Genomic DNA, 27,799 nt, shown 5'->3' on the forward strand with positions numbered 1-27,799 from the left:
CACGCTATCTGCTCCCTGCAACAAGAGCAAGAGGAGATACAGCATGTGAACCAGGCAGACTACTTGAATGTAAGTGACCAGCGTCTCGAACAAATCAGGCTGCACACTGACCGAGATGAATGCCTGCAGGCACTTAAGTCCACAGTTCTCATAGGCTGGCCAGATGTGAGAGAAGAAGCACCTCTCATTACCAGAGAATACTGGCCTTACAGAGATGAAGTCAGTGTACAGAACGGTGTTCTATTCCGGGGGCAGAAAGTCATCATCCCAAAATCACTACGCCCAGAGATGCTTACGCGCATTCATTCAAGTCACACAGGAGGAGACGCATGCTACCGACATGCTCGAGAGACATTTTACTGGCCGAACATGCAGGCAGAGATAAAGGATTTTGTGGGCACCTGCTCAACCTGCAATGAGTATGCTCACAAACAGCAAAAGGAGACCATGCTCTCACATGAACTGCCCACCAGGCCGTGGCAAATTCTGAGCATGGACCTGTTCAGTCATAGGCAGAAGGACTATCTTATTATAGTCGACCACTATTCTGAGTGGGAAGTTGAGCTCCTCCCTGACTTATCTGCAGAGACAGTCATCAAGCGATGTAAGGCACAGTTCGCTCGGCATGGCCAGCCAGAGAGGGTCATCACAGACAATGGCCCACAATTTACCTCTCAGTTCTCACGTTTTGCCTCTGAATGGGAGTTTGAGCATGTGACCTCCTCAAGGCACCCGAAAGCAAACGGCAAGGCAGAGTCGGCCGTCAAGATTGCAAAGAATCTGCTGCGCAAGGCTATGCGTGACAGTGACGACCCCTGGAAGGCCATACTACACTGGAGAAATACTCCCACCGAAAGCATGAACAGCAGCCCGGCACAACGTCTCATGTCTCGTCGGCTGAAGACCTCTATTCCAGTGACAAACAAGCTGCTGGAACCAGTCGTTGTGGTAGAAGTCACTGAAAAGCTGCGCCACAGGAGGCAGCTTGCCAAGTCTTTCTATGACCGGTCCGCCCGGGACCTGCCGGAGCTGGCAGTCGGGGAAACCGTCCGAATGAAGCCTCTGCCTAGTGACAACACTGGCATCTGGAGGGCTGGGACCTGCCTCCGCAGGGTTGCACCGAGATCGTACCTGGTGGATTTCGACGGCTCCCTCTATCGACGCAACAGGGTGGACCTCAGAGTAGCCGAGCCGACTGCTACTCCGACCTACGAAGAGAATGATACTGTGCCAGAGAGTACCGCTGCAGAGGCTCCCCCAACTGTGGCCGAGCCGAGCCCGGTCAGGTTCACACCTAGGACCTCACCTAGTCCAATTGGCACAGCACCATTTGAGGGACACGCATACACTAGGGCTGGACGGCTGTCTAAGCCACCTGTGAGACTCAATTTGTAACCTAAACTATATAGGGCTGTTGCCATAAAAAAAAAAATGAAAAAATTAAAAAGGAAAGACACAGAGAATACAGAAGTTAACAGAGACTGTTGTTACATTTTATATAAGAACAAACTTTTGTTATTTTTGCACTAGATTACTTTTGTTATTTTTGCACTAAGTTCTAAGGTGTTTGTGTTCACTTGGAAAAGGAGGATGTTACGGGTCTACTTAGATCGATGCCATCGGCTATCGACTTGTTTGGTTGTTTCTGCATGACCCGTGTGTAGGTGCCTGTTCCCTCCACTTTTGATATTACATGGCTGAACTTGATACACGTCTCTGTCATCATTGCTGCATCATACCATACACAAACAGGGATTTCCAGAAATCCAAATGTCCCGCTAAATTCGGACCAATCACAAAACTGTTTTGCAAGCGCGTCGCCGACGAGGTTAATTGCAACATTGTAACATATTGTAACTTACTACATCCTAAATCGGAACGAAATGTAGGTCTGAAAGCGGCCTAAACTAGCTTCAATGTGATTTTTTTCTGTTCTCCGGTCATAAAGTGGACTGAATCAATTAGTGGCGGAGAAAATGTATTCGTGGCGGCCCGCCACGAATAAATGCATATAGAGGAAACACTGGTCCGTCGGACTCTAAAAAACACACGTTTTTTTTAACCTCCGTTGCGAAAGGGCCCCCGCCGCCACCTTGCGGGGGGGCCTCGGGATTTTGCGGTACGCCACTGGTGTGTGTGTGTGTGTGTGTGTGTTTGTGTTTGTGTGTTCAGAGTTGGCATCAGTACTGATCACTCTCCTCATGAATTCTATACTATTATTCACCACCCACTCCCCTCCCTCTTCTCCCAGTCCCCATGGAAACAGCTCTCCCTGGGTAGCTAGATCTCCTGCTGTCTCTGTGTTGGAGTAGGCACATACACACACACACACACACACACACGCCTCTCTATGATCTAAATTATTTAGATCTAAATTCCTCCCAATCGAGATTGTATTGATTTCTACAGTCACCATGGTCACCACACACACACACACACACACACACACACACACACACACACACACACACACACACACACACACACTCACACCTGCTGACCTCTCTGTGGTGTATCGATGCAGTGGCAGTGTCATTCATTGTTAATGCTGTACTTCCCTATGCCCCCCATGGTCCATTGATCTGTGTGTGTGTGTGTGTGTGTGTGTGTGTGTGTGTGGTGCAGGTTGACTTGGGGGTGCGGCCCCAGGTCCAGCGGTGGGAGCCAATCACAGCGGAGGACTGGAGCCTCTACATGGACCCAGATGGACGCATCACAAACACCTCCAACCTCAAACACCGCATCTTCAAAGGGGTAGACACTCCTGTCTCTCTCTCTCTCCTGTCTTTCTCTCTCTCTCTCTCTCTCTCTCTCTCTCTCTCTCTCTCTCTCCTGTCTTTCTCTCTCTCTCTCTCTCTCTGTCTCTATCGCTCCTGCCTCTCTGTCTCTCCTCTCTCCTCCCCCTTTCTCTCTCCTGTTTCTCTCACCTGTCTCTCTCTCCCTCGGTCTCTTTCTCTCTATGTAAACACTGTCTCTCTTTCTCTCTAGCGTATCCAGCGTTGTGTGTGTGTGTGTGTGTAGACTAGACATTATTTCCTCTACACTTCGCTGCCTAGACTCCGTGTATCACAGTTCTCTACGCTTTAGATCCAACTCATTGTCCTGTACACATCACTGTGTTCTTTATGATAAGGTCTCCTGGCCTTCATTAAGCCCTAAGGAGACAGCATTGGTACATCTTTATTTACAAAGCCATACTGGGCAAACTCTCCTCATATCTATGTAATCTCATATCACTCACCAACAGCTGTTAGGATTTTCGTTCCACTAGATGGTTGTTGCTCTACCGGGTACCCAGGATTCGCTTGGAGCTTGGCAGAGCAGCTTTCTCTTATTTTGCGTCCTGGTCATGGAATGACCTCCAGAACACACTCCGGATGAATGATCTCGTCTCCCTGGGAGAGTTCAAAGCTCTGATTAGGAAACAGAAGAGTGCAATTGCTATTCCTAAGATGGATTTTGTAATATTCATCTGTTGTCCGTTGTCTTTTTTTATTGCGCTTTATTCTCCAATTTTGTAACCTTGTACTTGTACTGGTGTGCTATCTTGGCCAGGTCTCCATCCCGTTTAAAATAAAAAATAAAAGTAGTGGTTCATCATGGGACTGTCGAGTTCATAAGAGAAACACTCCATTCTGTGGGGAGAACCCTGATAGAACCCTGGTAGAATCACACGCACGCATACACACACAAACACACAGACTCTCTCTCTCTCTCACACACACACACACACACACACACACACACACACACACACAGGCAACACGAGCTCACTGCTGCTTTAAAGCTGTCCCCAGAGCTCCTCCATAATGCAGTGTGTGTGTGTGTGTGTGTGTGTGTGTGTGTGTGTGTGTGTGTGTGTGTGTGTGTGTGCGCGTGCGCGTTTGTGAGAGAAAGTGTGTGTGTGGCCTGCAGCGGTCTCTCTACAAAGGGATGAAGGGACAGGGTCAACCTCTCTCACACAGCTTTGTCTCATCTCCACCACGTAATCTCATCTCTCTCTCCTTCTCTCACTCTATGTGTGTGCATGTGTGTGGGTGTGTGTGTGTGTATATATAAAAATAAAAATAAATGTTTTATTTGCCATGCAATCAACTGCTAGCCGACCTCTCTAACCCCTTATCTACCGCTACCGCTGCCGCCCGCTGTGTGTGTGTGTGTGTGTGTGTGTGTGTGTGTGTGTGTGTGTGTGTGTAACCCTCTCCTGCCTCTCCAGGGGCTGTGTCCAGCGTTGAGAAGGGAGGCGTGGAGGTTCCTCCTGGGGTATGTCCCCTGGGACAGCTCCCTGGAGGAGAGGAGGAGGCTGGAGACCACCAGGACGTAAGATCTACCTCCTCGCTCATACCTCCTACCTTCTGCCTCCTAGCTCCTACCTTCTACCTCCTAGTTCCTAGCTCCTACCTCCTACCTCCTCGTTCCTAGATCCTACCTCCTACATCCTACCCACTACCCACTACCTCCTAGCTCCTAACTCTTCTCTGCTACCTCCTACCTGCTACCTCCTACCTCCTGTCTCCTAACCCCTACCTCCTACCTCCTAGCTTCTACTTCCTATGTCCTACCTAATACTTTCTACCTCCTAGCTCCTACCTCCTTGCTCCTACCTCCTAGCTCCTACCTCCTACCTTATACCTCCTACCTCCTACCTACTACCTACTACCTCCTAGCTCCTCGTCTCTCTCTCCCTCACTCTTTCTGTCTCGGAGGGAAGACTGATTGTCCAATAGGAACAGGAGTAGAGCTCAGGGCCCGACGGGGTGTGTGTGTGTGTGTGTGTGTGTGTGTGTGTGTGTGTGTGTGTGTGTGTGTGTGTGTGTGTGTGTGAGAGCGATGGAGTACTACCAAGGACTTGATGATATTACGCCACGTTTTATTTGGACCATCTGTCTCCTAGATAAAAGTCTCATGTATTAGTGGTCCCTGTAGCCTCTCTCTCCCTCTCTCTCTCCCTGTCTGTATCTCTCTCCCTCTCTCTCTCTCTCTCTCTCTCTCTCTCTCTCTCTCCCTCTCCCTGTCTGTATCTCTCTCTCCCTCTCTCCCTCTCTCCCTCTCTCTCTCTCTCTCTCTCTCTCTCTCTCTCTCTCTCTCTTTCTCTCTTTCTCTCTCTCTCTCTCTCTCTCTCTCTCTCTCTCTCTCTCTCTCTCTCTCTCCGTCTGCATCGCTCTCTGTCTCTCTCTCTGAGTTTATACAGAGAGTTACAGAGCTGCATTGAACATATTCAATTGTCGTACTTTTGCATATGGACACACACACACACACACACACACACACACAGCCCAGCGCCAGTGCTCGTGCTCCCACAACACGGTGAATGTTAATGTGGTACGGGTAAGCACCCTTCGTGCTTTATGGACACTCTAAAAAGAGATTGAACCACCGAGCTCTGTCCCACGTCAAGATGAAATAATCAGCTGTGTGTGTGTGTGTGTGTGTGTGTGTGTGTGTGCGCCAGGTCATATTTATGCTCAGATGGTTTAATGTCTCCTTGAGATGGCTTCTCCTCATTAGTTTTCCATCTCCTCCAGCACTCTCTCCTCGCCTTTCTCTTCTCTCTCTCATCCCTCTCTCATCCCTCTCTCATCCCTCTCTGTCTGTCTGTCTGTTTGTCTGTCTATCGGTCTGTCTGTCTACCTGTCTGTCTGTATGTCTGTCTGTCTGTCTACCTGTATGTATGTCTACCTGTCTGTCTGTCTGTCTGTTTCTTTACCTACCTGCTGACTGTCTGTTTACCTACCTGTCTGTCTCTCATACCTCTCTCTGCCTGTCTGTCTAGATTAGATTAGATTAGATTAGATTAGATTAGATTAGATTAGATTAGATTAGATTAGATTAGATTAGATTAGATTCAAAGTTATTGTCATTGTCACAGAGTACAAGTATAAAGACAATCTAACCAGATAGTGGATAGTGCAAAACCATGAATGTATGGACAGTTCAGTTCAGAGTAAATCAATATAAAGTCAGTATACATGCAATGAATATGAATATAACAAAAATCTATATATATGAGCATGAATATCAATATGATATGTACAGTAAAGATATGTACAGGACAAGGACGAAGACATGTTCAGTTAAGGTATGCACTGTGTTATGTACAGAACAAGGCTAATGGATATCAATACAAATGTACAGTTAGGTTATATGTACAGTTAGGGTATATGTACAGTTAGGGTGTATGTACAGTTAGGTTATATGTACAGTTAGGATATATGTACAGTTAGGGTGTATGTACAGTTAGGTTATATGTACAGTTAGGGTAGATGTACAGTTAGGGTGTATGTACAGTTAGGTTATATGTACAGTTAGGGTAGATGTACAGTTAGGGTGTATGTACAGTTAGGTTATATGCACAGTTAGGGTATATGTACAGTTAGGGTATATGTACAGTTAGGTTATTTGTACAGTTATGGTATATGTACAGTTAGGGTATATGTACAGTTAGGGTGTATGTACAGTTAGGGTGTATGTACAGTTAGGGTATATGTACAGTTAGGGTATATGTACAGTTAGGGTATATGTACAGTTAGGGTGTATGTACAGTTAGGTTATATGTACAGTTAGGGTATATGTACAGTTAGGGTATATGTACAGTTAGGGTGTATGTACAGTTAGGTTATATGTACAGTTAGGGTGTATGTACAGTTAGGTTATATGTACAGTTAGGGTATATGTACAGTTAGGTTATTTGTACAGTTATGGTATATGTACAGTTAGGGTATATGTACAGTTAGGGTGTATGTACAGTTAGGGTGTATGTACAGTTAGGGTATATGTACAGTTAGGGTATATGTACAGTTAGGGTATATGTACAGTTAGGGTGTATGTACAGTTAGGTTATATGTACAGTTAGGGTATATGTACAGTTAGGGTATATGTACAGTTAGGGTGTAGGTACAGTTAGGTTATATGTACAGTTAGGGTAGATGTACAGTTAGGGTGTATGTACAGTTAGGTTATATGTACAGTTAGGGTAGATGTACAGTTAGGGTGTATGTACAGTTAGGTTATATGTACAGTTAGGGTGTATGTACAGTTAGGGTGTATGTACAGTTAGGGTAGATGTACAGTTAGGGTGTATGTACAGTTAGGTTATATGTACAGTTAGGGTATATTTACAGTTAGGGTAGATGTACAGTTAGGGTATATGTACAGTTAGGTTATATGTACAGTTAGGGTGTATGTACAGTTGGGGTATATGTACAGTTAGGGTAGATGTACAGTTAGGTTATATGTACAGTTAGGGTGTATGTACAGTTAGGGTAGATGTACAGTTAGGGTGTATGTACAGTTAGGTTATATGTACAGTTAGGTTATATGTACAGTTAGGGTATATGTACAGTTAGGGTAGATGTACAGTTAGGGTAGATGTACAGTTAGGGTGTATGTACAGTTAGTTGATATGTACAGTTAGGGTATATGTACAGTTAGGGTATATGTACAGTTAGGGTATATGTACAGTTAGGTTATATGTACAGTTAGGGTAGATGTACAGTTAGGGTATATGTACAGTTAGGGTATATGTACAGTTAGGGTATATGTACAGTTAGGTTATATGTACAGTTAGGGTGTATGTACAGTTAGGTTATATGTACAGTTAGGGTGTATGTACAGTTAGGGTATATGTACAGTTAGGTTATATGTACAGTTAGGGTGTATGTACAGTTAGTTGATATGTACAGTTAGGGTATATGTACAGTTAGGGTATATGTACAGTTAGGGTATATGTACAGTTAGGTTATATGTACAGTTAGGGTAGATGTACAGTTAGGGTATATGTACAGTTAGGGTATATGTACAGTTAGGGTATATGTACAGTTAGGTTATATGTACAGTTAGGGTGTATGTACAGTTAGGTTATATGTACAGTTAGGGTGTATGTACAGTTAGGTTATATGTACAGTTAGGTTATATGTACAGTTAGGTTATATGTACAGTTAGGGTATGTGTACAGTTAGGGTATATGTACAGTTAGGGTGTATGTACAGTTAGGGTATATGTACAGTTAGGGTATATGTACAGTTAGGTTATATGTACAGTTAGGTTATATGTACAGTTAGGGTATGTGTACAGTTAGGGTATATGTACAGTTAGGGTATATGTACAGTTAGGGTATATGTACAGTTAGGTTATTTGTACAGTTAGGGTAGATGTACAGTTAGGTTATATGTACAGTTAGGGTAGATGTACAGTTAGGGTATATGTACAGTTAGGGTATATGTACAGTTAGGGTATATGTACAGTTAGGTTATATGTACAGTTAGGGTGTATGTACAGTTAGGTTATATGTACAGTTAGGGTGTATGTACAGTTAGGTTATATGTACAGTTAGGTTATATGTACAGTTAGGTTATATGTACAGTTAGGGTATGTGTACAGTTAGGGTATATGTACAGTTAGGGTGTATGTACAGTTAGGGTATATGTACAGTTAGGGTATATGTACAGTTAGGTTATATGTACAGTTAGGTTATATGTACAGTCAGTGTGCGAATTAAATCACGGTGTGCGGGGGAGCCCAAGGATTAAAGCAACAACAACAACAAAATCTCCTGACGGAAAAAAAAATTCTGGCCAAATCGGGGCCGGTGGCTTTCCGTGCGCAAAGCGCGCGTGCGATTTTCCGTTCAACGTTCTAATGCTTTGACTTTTCTTTCGAAAAATTTGAATACATTTCCGCGTTGTTGAAAATCAATGACAAATCGCTAGTCAACTAACACGGCTTGTTTTGTGAGCCTGCTAACAATGTAAAGTAGTGTTCTAGTTAACTAGGTAACAATGTAAAGTAGTGTTCTAGTTAACTAGGTAACAATGTAAAGTAGTGTTCTAGTTAACTAGGTAACAATGTAAAGTACTGTTCTAGTTAACTAGGTAACAATGTAAAGTAGTGTTCTAGTTAACTAGGTAGCAGTCCAATCCATTTCGCTGCAGTATTTTGGCTTGACTAGCGAGTTAGTGTTGTGATTCTCAACAACGTAGTTTCACCCTTTTCCATAGTTTTGAATAATAAATGTGTGGACTGACGATGTATCGCAGCCTAACTTATTCTAATAATTATTTAACATAGTTTTATTCTGATAATGATTCCCCCCTCCTCCCAGACTTACAAGGTCACATTATTATTGGATTGGTTGTTTGCGTGCCGGGTGAAGTTAGCTAAACATTGAACCTGCCAGCTAGCAAGAGAAACATCATGTCACTCTCCAAAGGTCTAAAGAGGAAAGTTGACGGTGAAAACAGGGCATTTAAAGAGGAATGGACAGTGAACTATACGTTCATCCTACCTGGTTTCATCAATGCAAAGCCGTTGTGTGAGACTCGCATTTTCCGTGCTCACAATGAATGTTCCCTTTCTATACATGCGAGTCGTCCTTTCGTCAATGAATGTGATAAAGACGGACTAGAGGAATCGATTGGTGCATAAAAACCTTGAGAACTGCCGGATTAAAGTGACGTCCATAATAATAATAAATAATAATAATACATTAGACTTATAGCGCTTTTCTAGACACTCAAAGACGTCCATATCACCAGATAGCCAACAAATAGTGACTGATGGGAGATGCCAGTTTTCTCATTAAGTGAGATTTAATAGCCTAATATTATTTTTTCTATTTTTAATGAATGGCTCATTGTAATTATTATCCCTAGTAATGTAGCGTGTTTGCTCTGTCATTAAATGTTTTTCAGGAGCATATAGGCTAAGCGGATTCAGCTTTTTTTTTTTTGTTGCTCCGATTTAGTTGTTTTGTTACTTAATTTGCTTTGTTACTGTTCACATGTGTGGTGCAGTCACATTCACATAGCCTATAAGTAAACATTAAGTTTGAATTATTTACTGAGCTGGCGTTACTTTTTTCAAACCACACACCTGTAAGGGTTGGGGAAGCGACCTTATTGTGGAGCGACCCTTTGGCGCCCTCTGGTGTTTTATGTATGCATTTGTCTGTCCTAATTAACTGATTTGTACCTGGTGTGTGTTGTTTGGCTGTGGCTATTTAGATCCCTCTGTTTCCCCTCTGGTTGTCGGTTGTTCACTTCATGTTGCGTTTGTTATATGTATCCGATTCTTCTTAGCCTTATTGTTCCTCGCCGGATTAGGAAATAAGTATAGTTGACGATTGTAAGTACATTGCTCTGCCTTGTTCCTATTATTATTTAAAACGTTTATCGGAGACTTGTTTTCTCCTCTTTTGTTTATTCGCTTACTGTGCGGTTATTATTTGTTCCGTTTACTCAAAATAAAGAGTACCGTTATTATTTTATACTCCTGCTTCCGTCTACTCTGTTCTACTCTGCGCCTGGGTCCAAACACATTACCCCATCGTAACAGAACAACCGACCATTATGGACCCAGCAGATGTAGAGCAGATTCGCACGGTGCTGAATACCCAGGGGGCTATGGTAGCCCAGCAGGAGCGGAACCAGCTGGCGATGTTTGCGGAGATCGAAAAGCTGACCATCGCCGTGACTAGCCTGGTGGCCGCTCAGGCCAACCCCACTCCACCAGCGACAGCAGCAGCAGCAGCTATGCCTCCTCTACCGCCGGTGACCACGCGGGAACCCCGACTACCTCCTCCCGAACGCTATGATGGACGTCCAGAGGGCTGCAGAGAGTTCCTGACTCAGTGTTCACTGATCTTCAGCCTGCAGCCCCTGTCCTTCCCCACCGAGCACTCCCGAGTGGCCTACATCATCACCCTGTTGACGGGCCGTGCCCTGTCCTGGGCCACGGCCGAGTGGGAGAGTCAGTCGCCGGCGTGCTCCGACGCTACAGCATTCACCCGGGAGTTACGCAAAATATTCGACACCTCCCGGGTGATATCGGGGCACGAAGCCGGTCGGCGGCTCACGGCGTGTCGACAGGGGGATCGCTCGGTGGCGGATTATTCCATCGAGTTCCGCACTCTAGCTAGGGAGGCGGGTTGGGAGGAGAAGGCCCTGGCCGTACTCTATACCCAGGGGCTCTCGGAGGCGATGAAAGACCAACTTGCCCTCCGGGACCTCCCAGAGCGGCTAGACGGCGTAGTGGAGCTCTCGGTGCGTGTGGACAATCGGCGCCGAGAGCGATCACGTGAGAGGGGCTCGTCGAGGGGCTCCAACCTCCTCCTGCTAGGGAGGCGACTCGGCGGTTCCCGGAGGAGACCACGGAGGAGGAGGAGGCCATGCAGCTGGGCGCAACACACCTCTCCAGCACAGAGAGGCGGCGTCGGCTGGACGAGCGGCGCTGCTTCCGTTGCGGTCGCAAGGGTCACCGCTACAGTGCCTGTCCAGGGACCTCGGGAAACGGGGCAGCCCGCTAGTATCGGGAGGGGTATTAGCGGGTAGGGACATACCCTCGGGTTTCAATGACCCACGAACCTTTTTTTCTGTTAAGGTGCGGTGGGGACACTGTACCCAGCGAGTTCGGGCTCTGGTGGACTCAGGGGCAGCGGGGAATTTAATGCACGAAGGCCTGGCCTGGGGGTGGGGGGTTCCTTTGGAAGAATTGAAAGAACCCGTTCCTGTTCGAGCCCTAGACGGCCGGCCATTGGGGTCGGGGATCATTACCCAGCGCACTATGCCTGTACATATCCAGGTGGGAGGGGGTCGTTGGGAACTCATACGATTTTTTATTGTGGACTCTCCTGATTGCCCTATTGTGTTAGGTCACCCCTGGTTAGCTTCTCTCAACCCCCGCATTGACTGGTCCACAGGTCGACTCTCCCTCGAAGCAGGCTCCGTCACAGTGCGTACTGAGTCTCCGCCCACGACTCTCGCATCCCCGTTGCAGCCCCAGTTCTCGCCTCTCCCCCTTTCCACCCCTCTTCCTAATTCCCCTGGCCCTGCTTCCCTTTCCAGCCCCGACCTGACAGGGGTGCCTCAGATATATTGGGACCTGGGGGAAGTGTTCAGTAAATCTCGGGCCGAGAAATTACCCCCCCATAGACCCTATGACTGTGCCATCAATCTGCTGCCGGGTACTGTGCCGCCGCGGGGACGCCTGTTTTCCCTCTCTCGCCCGGAGAATCTCTCCATGAATAAATACATAGAGGAAGCACTGGCCGCGGGTCATATCCGTCCTTCCACCTCACCCGCTGGCGCAGGCTTCTTCTTTGTGGCAAAGAAAGACGGGGGACAGCGTCCCTGCATCGATTACCGCGGTCTAAATGACATTTCCATAAAGAATCGCTATCCCCTGCCCCTCATGGATACCGCCTTTGAGTCACTGCAAGGAGCAAGGGTGTTTACCAAACTGGATTTACGCAATGCATACAACCTGGTGAGGATGAGGGAGGGGGACAAGTGGAAGACGGCTTTTAACACGCCTAACGGACATTATGAGTATTTAGTCATGCCCTTTGGTCTCGCTAATGCACCCGCAGTATTTCAAGCACTAGTCAACGACGTACTGCGGGATTTGATTGGTCATTCGGTTTTTGTGTACCTTGACGATATCCTCATTTTTTCCAAAGACATTACTCAACATCAACGTCATGTCCGTCAAGTCCTCCAGCGCCTCCTCCACCACCAGTTATTTGTCAAGGCAGAGAAATGTGTCTTTCACGCCGACACAGTGTCATTCCTGGGGTTCATTATAACACGGGGGGATTTAAGCATGGACCCTGCCAAGGTTAGTGCGGTGTTAGACTGGCCCCGCCCCTCCTCTTTGAAACAGTTACAGCGGTTCCTAGGGTTTGCTAATTTTTATAGACGCTTTATCCGCAATTTTTGTGCCCTAGCTGCCCCTTTAACTGCCCTCACCAGGTCTACCCTCCGTACGTTCGCCTGGTCCTCGGAGGCGGAGGCCGCCTTCGTGGACCTCAAGCAACGGTTCACCTCTGCTCCGGTCCTAGCCCATCCGGACTCGGAAGTACCATTCCTGGTGGAGGTGGACGCCTCAGATCTCGCGGTGGGGGCGGTGCTCTCCCAGAGGTGCAGGAAGGATGGGAAGGTACATCCCTGCGCTTTTTTCTCACGTCGGCTGTCCCCGGCCGAGTGTAATTATGACGTAGGAAACCGGGAGCTGCTGGCCATTAAATTGGCTTTGGAGGAGTGGAGGCAGTGGCTGGAGGGGGCCGCACAGCCGTTTGTGGTGTGGACGGACCACAAGAACCTGGCCTACATCCAGGGGGCTAAGCGCCTCAATTCGCGTCAAGCCAGGTGGGCGCTGTTTTTTACACGGTTCCAATTTTCCATCTCCTTTAGGCCGGGGTCCAAAAACGTCAAGCCGGACGCCCTCTCCCGGCAGTTCGATCCGGCGGACCGGGAGGAAAAACCCCACCCCATTGTTCCGGAGACCCTTTTTGTTGCCCCTGTGTCGTGGGGGATCGCTAAAGTGGTGAGAGCGGCGCTCAGGCGGGAGCCGGATCCGGGGGGAGGACCCCCGGGGAGGCTGTATGTTCCCAAGACTGCGCGCTCACGGCTGCTGCAATGGGCGCATGCGTCGTCCCTCACTGGCCACCCCGGGGCTGCCAGGACCCTGGACTTTATTCGCAGGAGGTTCTGGTGGCCCACAGCGGAGAGGGATACGCGCGCCTTTGTGGCAGCCTGTCCTGTGTGTGCGCGCAGCAAGACATCTCGCCAGCCTTCAGCGGGGCTACTCCGACCCCTCCCCATCCCCAAACGCCCCTGGTCCCACATCTCCCTTGACTTTATTTCAGGTCTCCCTCCCTCTGAGGGGTTCACTACCATCTTGGTGGTAGTGGACCGTTTCTCCAAGGCGGCCCACTTCATCCCCCTCCTCAAACTCCCCTCGGCCCGAGAGACGGCCGACCTGGTGGTGCAGCACATCTTCCGGGTGCATGGTCTCCCGCAGGACATGGTGTCGGATCGGGGTCCTCAGTTCGCTTCCAGGTTCTGGAAGGCGTTCGCGACCAGCCTCGGCGCCTCCGTCAGCCTGTCCTCCGGTTTCCATCCACAGTCCAATGGGCAGACGGAGCGTGTCAACCAGGACCTGGAAGGCGTGCTGAGGTGCTACGTCTCCGGCAATCCGGCGACGTGGAGTCGGCGACTGGCGTGGGCGGAATACGCCCACAACACCCTCCTCTGCTCATCCACTGGCCTATCCCCCTTTCAGTGCCAATATGGCTATCAACCCCCCCTATTCCCTGAGCAGGAGGAGGAGGCGGAGGTGCCCTCCGTCCAAGCCCACGTCAGTCGCTGTCGCCGGACCTGGAGGCGGGTGAGGGCGGCGCTTCAGCGGGCGTCGGCTCGGTCCCAGCTTCAGGCCAACCGCAGGCGTCGCCCAGCCCCGATCTTTCGCCCGGGGCAGAAGGTGTGGCTCTCGACCCGGGACCTTCCCCTCCGGGTCGAGTCCAGGAAGCTAGCGCCCCGGTTCGTGGGTCCGTTCAAAGTGGTGCGGCGGGTGAACCCGGTGGCGTATAGACTACTACTCCCACCTTCCATGCGGGTTCACCCGACCTTTCATGTGTCCCTACTGAAACCCTTCGTCACTTGCCCCATGTCCCCACCACCCCCCCCTGTTCCCCCGCCACGCATCATTGATGGACAGACTGTTTATACAGTACGGAGGATTATGGATTGCCGGCGGAAGGGTAGGGGCTTACAGTTTTTGGTGGATTGGGAGGGGTATGGGCCGGAGGAACGGTCCTGGGTGCCTCAGAGGGACATATTGGACCCAAAACTAATTACAGACTTCCGCCAACTACATCCTGAGGCACCCAGGTGAACGGCAGGTGCCGTTCGTCGGGGGGGGATACTGTAAGGGTTGGGGAAGCGACCTTATTGTGGAGCGACCCTTTGGCGCCCTCTGGTGTTTTATGTATGCATTTGTCTGTCCTAATTAACTGATTTGTACCTGGTGTGTGTTGTTTGGCTGTGGCTATTTAGATCCCTCTGTTTCCCCTCTGGTTGTCGGTTGTTCACTTCATGTTGCGTTTGTTATATGTATCCGATTCTTCTTAGCCTTATTGTTCCTCGCCGGATTAGGAAATAAGTATAGTTGACGATTGTAAGTACATTGCTCTGCCTTGTTCCTATTATTATTTAAAACGTTTATCGGAGACTTGTTTTCTCCTCTTTTGTTTATTCGCTTACTGTGCGGTTATTATTTGTTCCGTTTACTCAAAATAAAGAGTACCGTTATTATTTTATACTCCTGCTTCCGTCTACTCTGTTCTACTCTGCGCCTGGGTCCAAACACATTACCCCATCGTAACACACACCGCATGTCGGCTATTTCAGCACCACGCATTGTCCACCTACTTGACTAGATCACTACATCACTATGAGGCGTTCAGCGTCAGTGCACCCCGCTGCAAGTTACTGTCGCATAGTTGTAGCCAATAAAGGCCTATATGTAGGCTATATAGGCTATTATATATCATTTATATACCTAATACCAACATCAAAATAGATTGTATGCCTCTACAAATCATATTACACCAGGTAAAATCCGTCACAACTTGGAATAAATCCATCGCAATTTGGAATATTTTAGAGCTCCCCCAAAATTTCACAAACCATGTTTCCAGGGGAGCTCATGTCACCACTAGGGGAGCTATAGCTCCCCGAGCTCCCCCTTATTTCGCACCCTGTGTACAGTTAGGGTATGTGTACAGTTAGGGTATATGTACAGTTAGGGTGTATGTACAGTGTGCAAAGCAGCAGGGTGCAAAAGCTAAGTTGAAGTCCTGAGTGGTCTGTCTGACTACCTACATGTCTCTCACTCTACCTGTCTCTCTGCCTATCTAATTTTAATTTAATTTAATTTTATAATTTATCTGTCTGTCTACCTACCTCTCACTCTACCTGTCTGTCTCTCTGCCTGTCTGTCTCTCATACCTCTCTCTACCTGTCTCTCTCTCTACCTGTCTCTCTCTCTACCTGTCTGTCTCTCTACCTGTCTGTCTCTCATACCTCTCTCTGCCTGTCTGTCTGTCTACCTGTCTCTCTCTCTACCTGTCTGTCTCTCTGCCTCTCTGTCTCTCATACCTCTCTCTGTCTGTCTGTCTGTCTACCTGTCTCTCTCTCTACCTGTCTGTCTCTCTGCCTGTCTGTCTCTCATACCTCTCTCCACCTGTCTGTCTGTCTACATGTTTCTCTGTCTGTTTACCTTCCTGTCTATCTCTCTACCTGTCTGTCTCTGCCTCTCTGTCTATCTCTCTACCTGTCTCTCTCTCTACCTGTCTGTCTCTCTCTGCCTTGTTGTCTGTCTCTCTGTCTGTCTACCTGTCTGTCTCTCTGCCTTTCTGTCTGTCTGTCTACCTACCTGTCTCTCTCTCTACCTGTCTGTCTCTCTGCCTCTCTGTTTGTCTACCTGTCTCTCTGCCTTTCTGTCTGTCTACCTGTCTCTCTCTCTTCCTGTATATTTCTCTATGCCTCTCTGTCTGCCTACCTGTCTGTCTGTCTACCTACCTGTCTGTCTCTGCCTCTCTGTCTGTCTACCTACCTGTCTCTCTCTCTACCTGTCTGCCTTGCTGTCTGTTTACCTGTCTGTTTCTCTGCCTTATTGTCTGTCTCTCTGCCTCTCTATCTGTCTCTCTACCTCTCTGTCTCTCTGCCGCTCTGTCTCTCTCTCTTCCTATCTCTCTCTCTCTGCCTCTCTGTCTGCCTACCTGCCTGCCTACCTACCTGTCTGCCTGCCTACCTGTCTGTCTACTTACCTACCTGTCTACCTACCTGTCTGTCTACCTACCTGTCTCTCTGTGTGTTTAGGGATGAGTACTTCAGGATGAAGCTGCAGTGGAAGTCTGTCATCCAAGAGCAGGAGACCCGAAACACCAGGCTGAGAAAGTACAGGAGCCTGATAGGTAACTCTCTTCATCATCATCATCTTCATCATCATCACCACTATCACATCTTCATCATTATCACCACTATCACTATCACCATCATCATCATCACCACTATCACCATCTTCATCATCATCACCACCATCATTATCACCATCTTCATCATCATCACCACTGTCACCATCTTCAGCATCATCATCACTATCACCATCTTCATCATCATCACCACTATCACCATCTTCATCATCATCACCACTATCACTGTCTTCATCATCATCACCACTATCACCGTCTTCATCATCACTACTTTCACTATCACCATCCTCATCATCATCACTACTATCACCATCTTCATCATCATCACCATCACCATCACCATCATCATCATCATCATCATCAAATCTAACCTGAGCATAGACAGACAGCTCGGCCTAATTCACAACCAATATGTGTGTTAGCCTACAGGCTAACAAGCTAACAAGCTAACAGGCTAACAGGCTAACATGTCTCTGACATGACCAATATACCCCCGAGCTGAAACATTTACAGTTACATTTTTGGCATTTAGCAAACGCTTTATTCCAAAGCAACTTACAATCAATACATCTGACTAAGTAAGTGAATCATCTTTCCACCAGTCATAGCAGGAAAAAGTAATCTATCGCTCAAGCCTGGGGCCATTGGCAGTCGTCATGCTAGAAGAAGGAAGATGTCTCTGGAGAAACAGTACAGGGGGGAAGTAGGTGTCTCAGGAGAAACAGTGCTGGGGGGTAGTAGATGTCTCAGGAGGAGCAGTTCAAGTGTAGCCTGAGGAGATGGGTCCTCAGCCTCCGACGGCAGATGGGGAGTGATTCTGCAGTTCTGACAGCCGTGGGAAGCTCGTTTCACCCGCGGGGAGCCAGTGTAGTGAAGAGTTGTTACCAGGCAGCGTGACTGCCACATCGCCGTAGAGGCGGTGGTGCCAGTCGGTGGAAGAGGAGGAAGAGCCGTGTGAACGGGCACGTGTTCCGGGGTTGACCATTGCTTGCATGTAGGAAGGGGCCACCAGTTAGGCGAGCACCAGGGTCTTGAATCTGATGCGAGCTGCTACCGGGAGCCAATGAAGGGTGTGAAGGAGAGGGGTGACATGGGAGAATTTGGGGAGGTTGAACACCAGACGGGTGGCAGTATTCTGGATGAGCTGCAGAGGTCTGATGGGGAGCCTGGCCAGGAGTGCGTTGCAGTAATCAAGGTGCGAGATGACCAGTGTCTGGACCAAGAGTTGTGCTGCTTCTCTGGTGAGGAATGGACGTATCCTTCTGATGTTGTAGAGGAATTATCTGCAGGAGCATTCTGTCATATCCATCGCCCCACCGGTGACCCGAGATTTGGGTCTATGTTTAATATAACAGATATAAAGAGCTTACCTTTATCAATAATGTTCATCGATGTCGCAAACGATTCATTAGATTCCATTCTAAACGTCGAAAGCGGTCGTTTCATCGACCAGTGAAAACAGTACGAGTCACAAGCCCTTGTTTACAGACACGTCAAGCATGCTTGGTTTCAACCCCCGAATTTCCATATTATTGGTCCTCGAAAGTATTTTTTTCCGCCTCTGCTCGATTCTATTGGCTCTGACGATTCAAATGAGGGGTCAATCATGACATTCTGACCAATGGTTTCGGGAGAAATTTGACTGCGTAATTTGACCTGGTGTGAAAAAGAGGCGTGTGCGCCAGACAAGCGCACAGAGAAGCGCACAGAGAAGCGCGCAGCAGGGCCCTGCTTGATGGAAACAGAGTCTAAACAGACATGAGAAAGTCTAATACACTGATGGTGACAAAATATCTCTAAATAGCACAATTTGGTTGTCCGCCTAAACATACCTGTACTAAAACAGGTACAAAGTTGCACTGGCTCACATTACTAGCATCTAATTTGGCACAAGTACTCATCAGACCCTGGAGTACTGATTCCTAGATGATTTGGGCTTATTCAGTCAGGTTTCCAAGCTGATATTCACTCTAAAAGCTGTTGTTTTTTTAGGCGGAGAGTGAATTTGAGATACACAGTAACATATATTTAGATTCTGACACTTCTACAATCACCCTACATGTGTTAGCTTTCATTTGATACCAAGATCATTATGAAGGCCCTTGTGATTGTGGAGATATTCTATATTCACTGTGGGCATGTCATTTCGAGCAGAAAACCTGAAAAATACGGCCGATAAGAACAGGTTTGTTCACCACACAGGATAAGTGGTTGTCGAGGTTCACCCCAAGTTTCTTGGTTGTCTGGGAGGAAGTCACTGTAGAGTTCTCTACTGTGATGGAGAAGTCTTGGAGATGGCAAGCTTTCCCAGGGAGGAAGAGCAGCTCAATCTTGTTACGGTTGAGCTTGAGGTGGTGGGCTGACATCCAAGCAGAAATGTCTGCAAGACATGCAGAGATACATGTCGCCACCTCTGAGTCAGAAAGACAGGAAGAGTTGAGTGTTGTCTGTTGAGTGTAGGAGAGGAAAATTACAGAGCTAAGAGATTTGGTATAGAGGGAGAACAGTAAGGGTCCTAGGACAGAGCTCTGAGGACCCCAGTGGTGAGGGCTCGTGGAGAGGACAGTGTTCCTCTCCATGTCACCTGGTAGGAACGATCGGCCAGGTAGGAGGCAAACCAGGAGTGTGCAGACCCAGAGAGTTCTGAGAGGCTGGAGAGAAGGATCGGGTGGTTGACTGTGTCGAATGCAGCAGACAGGTCCAGGAGAATGAGAACAGAGGAGAGGGAGGAAGCTTGAGCAGAGTGGAGGGCCTCTGTGACAGCAAGGAGAGCAGTCTCAGTAGAATGCCCAGCCTTAATGCCGGATTGGTGAGGGTCAAGGAGATTGTTCTGAAGGAGATAGTGAGACATTTGGTTAGAGACTTCATGCACCTTCAAGGGTTTTAGAGAAGATGTCCAGATCTGTAGATATGGACAGAAGATCTGTCAAGACTCTGGCTGTCTTAAAGGCAACCAGGACAGATCCTGTAGGAGTTGATTACGGTGGTAAGGAATGGAAGGGGGTCTTTGGAAAAGGATTGGAGAAGAGAACCCCAGACTCAAACAGGCAGGCTGACTCATGAGAACCCAGAACCTCAGATCCGAACAGGCAGGCTGACTCAGCACTGATTCAGCTCTGGCCTGGACTGGGCTGGACATTATTGGATCTGATCTCACATGTTTTATTTATTGTATATATATTCTCTCCTCCACTGACCCTCTCTCCTCTCTCTCTCCTCTCTCTCTTCCACCCACCCTCTCTGTTTGCAGATTTGACCCCTCTGATTTGTTTTCAATGGCTGAGCAATGAGATTTGAATATGGCCTGTTATGAATGACACAAGTAGATAGATAGGTAGATAAATAGATAGATATATAGATTGATAGATAGATAGATAGATAGATAGATCACAAACAAAAACAACAAGTTTGACAGTGACAGTAGAATAATACAAGAAAATAGACATCTGAAACATAATGTACAGTAAGAAAAGTCCAGTATGATTTAACATCCCCCAGCTCAGTTTTTTTAATTCAACATGTTTCCATTGCAACTGTTCTATTGACATGAAATTTAGACCAGTCATTGGTATTAACTCAATAAAACCGTGCATCTACAGAAATTGTAACACTCCAATCCATACAAAAAGTTATGTAAAATTAGGTGCAATTAAAAATAATTTGTTGATGTGCTATACTTATTAATTGCTCCCTGGGCGCTGACTATGGCTGACCCTCTGTGCCTAGAGCAAAAAATACATTTCCTTGTAGTCTGTGGAATAACAAAAAGGTTGAATCCAATCAAAAAATCTAAACTTATTTCCTCCACTGTGTATACACACACACACATACACACACACAAACACACACTTGCCTCAAGTCAACCCTTATACACACACACACACACACACACACACACACACACACACACACACACACACACCCTATTCAGAGAGAGAGAGATATGAAAAGCAGGTTGAAAGAGTGTGTGCGCCTGGCGCTTTGCTTACACCTCTCCATAAATGTCATCTGAAATGAATATGGAAATGTGTTTTCTAACGCAGCCCCAGCCTTCTGTTGGTCTAATCTTACAGTTGGGCTCTGTACTAAACTTCTACTGTCTCCGACATCCCCTCATCCTCGCGCACTACGCAGGGTGCTGTGGGCCCAGCGGTTTGATGTTGCTTCTTAATGAGTTGATTGTAGTTTAATTGGGGCTCGTCCAAACACACTGAGACGCTGGTTTTAATCACCGCGGGAGGCTCCGTCGCCTGTGTCGTTGAGACCCTCTCCTGTGCATGCTAATGTTGTATCCCTCTCTCTACACCTGCCTGTGCGTGCGTGCGTGCGTGTGTGCGTGCGCATACTTTTCTATACCAGTCAAGGGTGTGTGTGTGTGTGTGTGTGTGTGTGTGTGTGTGTGTGTGTGAGAGCTCTGTGTACTGACCATGCAATGTTTATATAATCACTGCAACTTAACGTTTCTAATCTCCCCCCCCTCCCCCCCCCCTCCCCCCCCTCTCACCTCCAGAGAAGGATGTGAACAGGACAGACAGGACCAACCGGTTCTATGAGGGTCCTGGTAACCCAGGTCTGCTGATACTCAACGACATCCTGATGACCTACTGCATGTACCACTTTGACCTGGGTGAGAACCACACCTTCATCACCACCTTCACCATCATCATCATCATCATCATCATCATCACATAATATACTTCCTATACTAAATCAAATCAAATGGCCATGGCCATGAATGCAGTCATGGTGTCCTCGAGTACATGTAGGACTGAGTCTAACAGTCCTCCGTCAGTCCAGTGCAACTCCTCAGGTCTCTGAATTCATCCAGCTCATGTCGGATACTAGATAATTATACTAATATACTGTGTGTGTGTGTGTGTGTGTGTGTGTGTGTGTGTGTGTGTGCGCCTGTGTGTGTGCCTGTGTGTGTGTGTGTGTGTGTGTATGTGTGTGTGTGTGTGTGTGTGTATGTGTGTGTGTGTGTGTGTGTGTGTGTGTGTGTGTATGTATGTGTGTGTGTGTGTATGTGTGTGTGTGTGTGCGCGCGCGTGTGCGTGTGCGCGTGCATGTTTGTGTGCGTGTTTGTGTGCGTGTTCGTGTATGTGTGTGTGTGTGACCAGGGTACGTCCAGGGGATGAACGACCTCCTGGCTCCGGTGCTCTACGTCATGGAGAACGAGGTGGAGGCCTTCTGGTGTTTCACCTCCATCATGGACATCATGGTACCGTACACAGCTCCACCCTGGAGGGAGGGGGGGAGGGAGGGAGGGAGGGATAGATGGATGGAGGGGAGGGAGGTCGAGGCCTTCTGGTGCTTCACCTCATGGTGCTGTAGATCCCTCCATCACGTTACCACCTAGCTACCACCTAGTTACCACCTAGTTACCACCTAGCTACCACCTAGCTACCACCTAGCTAGCCTTAGGTTGTGTTTGTCGACTTACCAAGCTTTTATCTGTCTCCACCCCCCCAGACCCTGTCTCTGCTCCGCCCCTCCCCCTCTCCCCCCTCCCCCTGCCATGAGTGGCTGCCACTCATCTAAAAGGAATTTATTGTGCTCATTAGCCATTCATAGCTTTTGCGTGCTGCACTCATTAACCATTCATAGCGTGTGCGTGCCGTAACCGCGGGTAGATGTACTCTAGTAAACAGAAATGTTGGTGTTATTAGCTGGCTGAGCGGTCGCTGCCTGATAGACATCTCCTCATTCAAGCCTCTGTAATCCCCCTCTAGCTGTCATCCACCACTACCTTAAACATCATCCCCTAGAAGTCATCCACCACTACCTTAAACATCATCCACCACTACCTTAAATACCATCCTCTAACTCTTATCCACCACTACCTTAAATACCATCCTCTAACTCTTATCCACCACTACCTTAAACATCGTCCTCTAGCTGTCATCCACTACTACCTTAAATATCATCCTCTAGCTCAGTGGTTCTCAACCCTCTCCTCGGGGCGCCCCAGCCGCACCACATATTTGATCTGTTCCACCACCAGCACACCTGATTCAACTAATCAAGTACAAAGCAATTATGGTTTGTACTTGATTAGTTGAATCAGGTGTGCTGGTGGTGGAACAGATCAAATATGTGGAGCGGCTGGGGCGCCCCGAGGAGAGGGTTGAGAACCACTGCGAGTCTAGCTGTCATCCACCACTACCTTAAACATCGTCCTCTAGCTGTCATCCACCACTACCTTAAACATCGTCCTCTAGCTGTCATCCACCACTACCTTAAACATCATCCACCACTACCGTAAACATCATCCACCACTACCATAAACATCATCCTCTAGCTGTCATCCACCACTACCTTAAACATCATCTAGTTTAGAACTGTCATCCGCTGCCCAATAAAACATCATCCAGCAGGTTTGTGGGCTGGTTATTAACGCTGCAATTACAAAGAGTGTCTGTCTGTGTGTGTGTGTGTGTGTGTGTGTGTGTGTGCAGGGGTGACGTAAAGGGGGGGGGGGGGGGGGGGACCATGAATGATTCATGGAGCCCTAGCCTGGTAGGGGGCCCTAAATGTTTCGAAAAATTATTAGTTTCTCTTTTTTTTCCTTTTTTTTTTATTTTTATATTGCCCCTGCCACTAATTATGTATAGAACTATCTACTATAAGATCTACAATGTGCCAAGACAGGTTGAACAGCCTTGCCGTCCTTTCAATTGAAAACCAGTTAGCTAGAAAATTAAACTTTAAAGACATTATGAATGAGTTTGCTCATAAGAAGGCTGGACGACACTGGGCTCTCGGTGCAGCGTCACCTCTGAGTTGTGTTGACAGGGAGCAAACACAAGGACACATGCATTAACACTAGGACAGCCGTGCCTATTTCATCTACTCTCAGCGCCGCCTTGGGGGTCAAATGACCATAGTCTTTAGAATGGGAAGCTGCTACTTACACACAAAGACCACTAGTTGGCGCCTCTTATAAATTAGCTTGCCTCCTACACAGAGAAACTGCAAAAATAGCTTTATACTAGCTTATCCTGATGGGATTTTGAGAATGTTAGGATACTAGGTGGTAGAACGCACATATCTAGGAAAAGTCATGAAATGAGGGTCCTGAAATTGAGTGCAAAGGTTTTTTACTCACTTGGTCAAATGACCTATTTGTTAACCCACCCATGCCTGCCCAGGACAAAACACTGCTTCAGAGTAGCTTCTGCTGTGGTTTATCTCCTGTTGAACTGACTCACATAATGTTGCAGTTTCACAGATGCTTGTTCTCTTTAGGTACCCCATTTATGCCTGCAATCCATATAGTATTTATTTTATGTGTTTTTTAGGCATGTATTTGTGAATTTTGCATAGGGCAGAAGAGGCTTAGCCTTGTTTGTAAGAATTGGTAGTAAATTCTTTAATCTGAAACATGGATCATTGGTTATTTCTTCATTAAAACTGACTACAATACCATATATTAAAAATAAGTCACCAATTGTGTAGTTATTTATAATAAAGCATCATCAAAATCTCATGACACAGACAGCTTTTGTTAACATTAGGAACCAACAATGTTTGAATCTGCACAGTTCTAGTGTAGAGCAGCAGAAGGTTATAGTTAAGCACATTTTATAACACATATTATTCAGTACAGGTGGGGGTTCAGTACATGTGACTCTGACGTACACATCCCTTTTCATACAGTTTCATTCATTCCTCTCTTTGTGTGTGTGTGTGTGTGTGTGTGTGTGTATGTGTGTGTCTGAACAGCACCAGAACTTTGAAGAGAATATGCAAGGTATGAAGACCCAGCTGAACCAGCTCAGCACGTTGCTACGGTTACTGGACTTGGAATTCTGGGACTACCTCGGTAAGTTGACCAACACAACCTCAGTTCTGCCTCAGAGAGAGAGACAACCTCAGTTCTCCCTCAGAGAGAGAGACAACCTCATTTCTGCCTCAGACAACACAACCTCAGTTCTGCCTCAGACAACACAACCTCAGTTCTGCCTCAGAGAGAGAGACAACACAACCTCAGTTCTGCCTCAGAGAGAGAGACAACACAACCTCAGTTCTGCCTCAGAGAGAGAGACAACACAACCTCAGTTCTGCCTCAGAGAGAGAGACAACACAACCTCAGTTCTACCTCAGAGAGAGAGACAACACAACCTCAGTTCTACCTCAGAGAGAGAGACAACACAACCTCAGTTCTACCTCAGAGAGAGAGACAACACAACCTCAGTTCTGCCTCAGAGAGAGAGACAACACAACCTCAGTTCTGCCTCAGACAACACAACCTCATTTCTGCCTCAGACAACACAACCTCATTTCTGCCTCAGAGAAAGAGACAACCCAACAGACCCGTCACCAGGGCCCAGTCTTAGGGTGGGCCAATGAACTGCATGGGGGGGCACAATTATTATTAACTATTTTGTATTCGTCATGCAACACTGACATGCATAGGAGGTGGCAGAGGCTAAATTGGACACGTAGCCTACCGATGAAGACTAGACCTACAATTATCAGAATGCAGCAAATAACATAACACAGGCGAAGCTGGTTTATAACAAACCCGTCATCTATTTTCTGTGTTTTATTTTTTAAACCACCCCTTTATAGCATGGAGAAGCCAAGTTGTGCATTACAATGCACACAGGTCAATAATTGGCACCAACCCGGCACACTTACAAGAGCAACAATTAGCCTAAATAAAATAGCCTACGTAACTAAAATTAGGAGACTGGCACGCATTCAGTAAACTTGCAAAAGGTATACAGTATGACCGACCGATTGTGTGATCATCACATTAAACCACCCATCTACAGCAAATAGGATCATTGAACATGTTATACACAAAGCACATTAAATAATAGCCTAATCATGCAAACAGCCCATCTCTCCAATTGAAAAAGCTGACGAGAATACAACTAGCAAAACATCACCACGGCGGGTGCCTACACACACACGCACACACACAATATTAACTTACCCTGAATTCGCTGCACTACCCTACATTTCCTGCACGTGTAGCAAAACGCGGCGTCATTTTTCAGAGAATACTCAAGCCAGTCCCTGTTCCAGCTTGAGGCAAATTATTGTGTTTTGCACCAAACATTCTGACTGGATATTTGCTCAAAATAACCTGTTTAGGCTGGTCCATTCCAAGGTCATCCGACTCCACCACTAATCCAACAGGAACAGTAGTCGTAGGGGGGCTAGCAAGGCTAGTAGTAGCCCTAACATTCGTCTGTGGGCTAGTAGCTAAACTCACGTTACTGCTAGTAATAGTCGGGGGGCTAACATTAGCAGCAAGGGTCACGTTGCTAGTAGTAGCAGTCGGGGTGCTACTAGTGTCAGGCCCACTGTCGCTATTGCTGGTGCTATCTCTCTGTCCATTGGGGTTGGGTGCAGCTGCACCTTTCGAGGATTTAATCCACTTTCGTATATCCATCTAGGCAGGCCTAACGTTACTACAAAAAGCACTGACTTTGCTCGACTGAGTCGGCTCACACAACTGAAATGGCGGTAGCAGCAGCATGCAGTAACGTGCAATATTTCAACTTCTTTTCAAATGATTGGTTGTCACTAGAATCCCTTCCAACAAAATGAAAAACACACTATTGTTTCTCAATTTTAATGTCTTCATTTAATATAAAATATAGAAGATTAATCATTTAAAAATATATATATATATTTTTAAATATCTGGCCGCCAGTTGGGGGGGCACCAGCACGTCTGTGGGCGGGCCTGGCCCCCTGAAGCCCAATTTATACTTCTGCGTCGAATTAACGCGCGGCTACACCGTAGCTTACGCAAGGGCTCTCCCAGTTTATAGTTCTACTCATAGCGGCATAATAGCGATCAGAAAACTTATTTTTGTTATGCTTGTTGTAAAGAAAATGTCTATAATGCATTGAAATGACAGTAAACTAAGATAATAAGATGGTTATCATAATTGTTCAAATTTTTATTAATAAGTATTTACAGAAAAGTAAATGACATTTCTGTCATGACTTCCGCATTTATGAGAGAGTCGGAATGTGACGCTACCAAGCGGACCAATCACAGTTCTTATAGATAACTTTACATTAAATATGTCTATCATAAATATCATTTAAACCCAACGAACAGCCATGGGGCTCCCTGTAACTATTCATTTCTTTCTAAATAGACAGGATTGTACATCTCGTAAATGTGAATCGCGCTCCTTATAGGAAGGCTGTGCCTGACGCTTCCATAGAGCGCTCCATTGGAATGGTGTACTCATAGCGGCATAATAGCGATTTTTTTTGTTATGCTTGTTGTAAATAAAAGTTCTATGATGCATTGAAATGACATTGAACTAAGATAATACGATGGTTATCATAATTTTTAAAATATGTATTAATAAGTAATTACAGAAAAAGTAAATGACATTTCTGTCATGGCTTCCGCATTTTGGCCTACGAGAGAGTCGGAATCATGTCGGAATCATGTGCTACCAAGCGGACCAATCACAGTGCTTACGGTTGCGTAGGCGCTGCCGCGTAGTTACATTTTTGGAGAGCTGCGCGTCAACCTACGCCGTAGCCTAGGTAGGCTACGCCGTCGATTTTACGCAAAAGTATAAATTGGGCTTGATGCCCGCCTATAGTGACGGGCCTGCAACACAACCTCAGTTCTGCCTCAGACAACACAACCTCAGTTCTACCTCAGAGAGAGAGACAACACAACCTCAGTTCTACCTCAGAGAGAGACGATACAACCTCAGTCTCTGGAGAGTTCAGTCTCGATAGAACAGTCTACGAAGATCAGTTGAGGTAGATCAGTTTCTCAGGGAGATGGGTTGAGGTAGATCAGTTGAAGTAGAACAGTTGAGGTAGAACAGTGAGGTAGAACAGTGAGGTAGAACAGTCTCTCAGGTAGAACAATGAGGTAGAACAGTCTCTCATGTAGAACAGTGAGGTAGAACAGTGAGGTAGAACAATGAGGTAGAACAGTCTCATGTAGAACAGTGAGGTAAAACAGTGAGGTAGAACAATGAGGTAGAACAGTCTCTCAGGTAGAACAATGAGGTAGAACAGTGAGGTAGAA

At 46.9% G+C, this 27,799-nt stretch overlaps 1 protein-coding gene across 1 annotated transcript in view; it reads left to right on the forward strand.

Moving 5' to 3' along the window:
- Positions 1–27,799, forward strand: part of LOC308164161 (TBC1 domain family member 15-like) — a gene marked incomplete at its 3' end in the record, with an annotated part of 95,991 nt that overhangs the window by 59,729 nt on the left and 8,463 nt on the right. The window contains exons 8-13 of the mRNA XM_080538306.1: positions 2,626–2,754; positions 4,217–4,320; positions 16,659–16,753; positions 21,282–21,398; positions 21,892–21,992; positions 24,497–24,596. Coding sequence (XP_080394432.1) covers positions 2,626–2,754; positions 4,217–4,320; positions 16,659–16,753; positions 21,282–21,398; positions 21,892–21,992; positions 24,497–24,596 — 646 coding nt within the window. The remainder of the gene's footprint in view (positions 1–2,625; positions 2,755–4,216; positions 4,321–16,658; positions 16,754–21,281; positions 21,399–21,891; positions 21,993–24,496; positions 24,597–27,799) is intronic.

Source organism: Nansenia antarctica (assembly GCF_963989245.1).
Source record: "Nansenia antarctica genome assembly, chromosome: 8".
NCBI classification, from domain to species: domain Eukaryota; kingdom Metazoa; phylum Chordata; class Actinopteri; order Argentiniformes; family Microstomatidae; genus Nansenia; species Nansenia antarctica.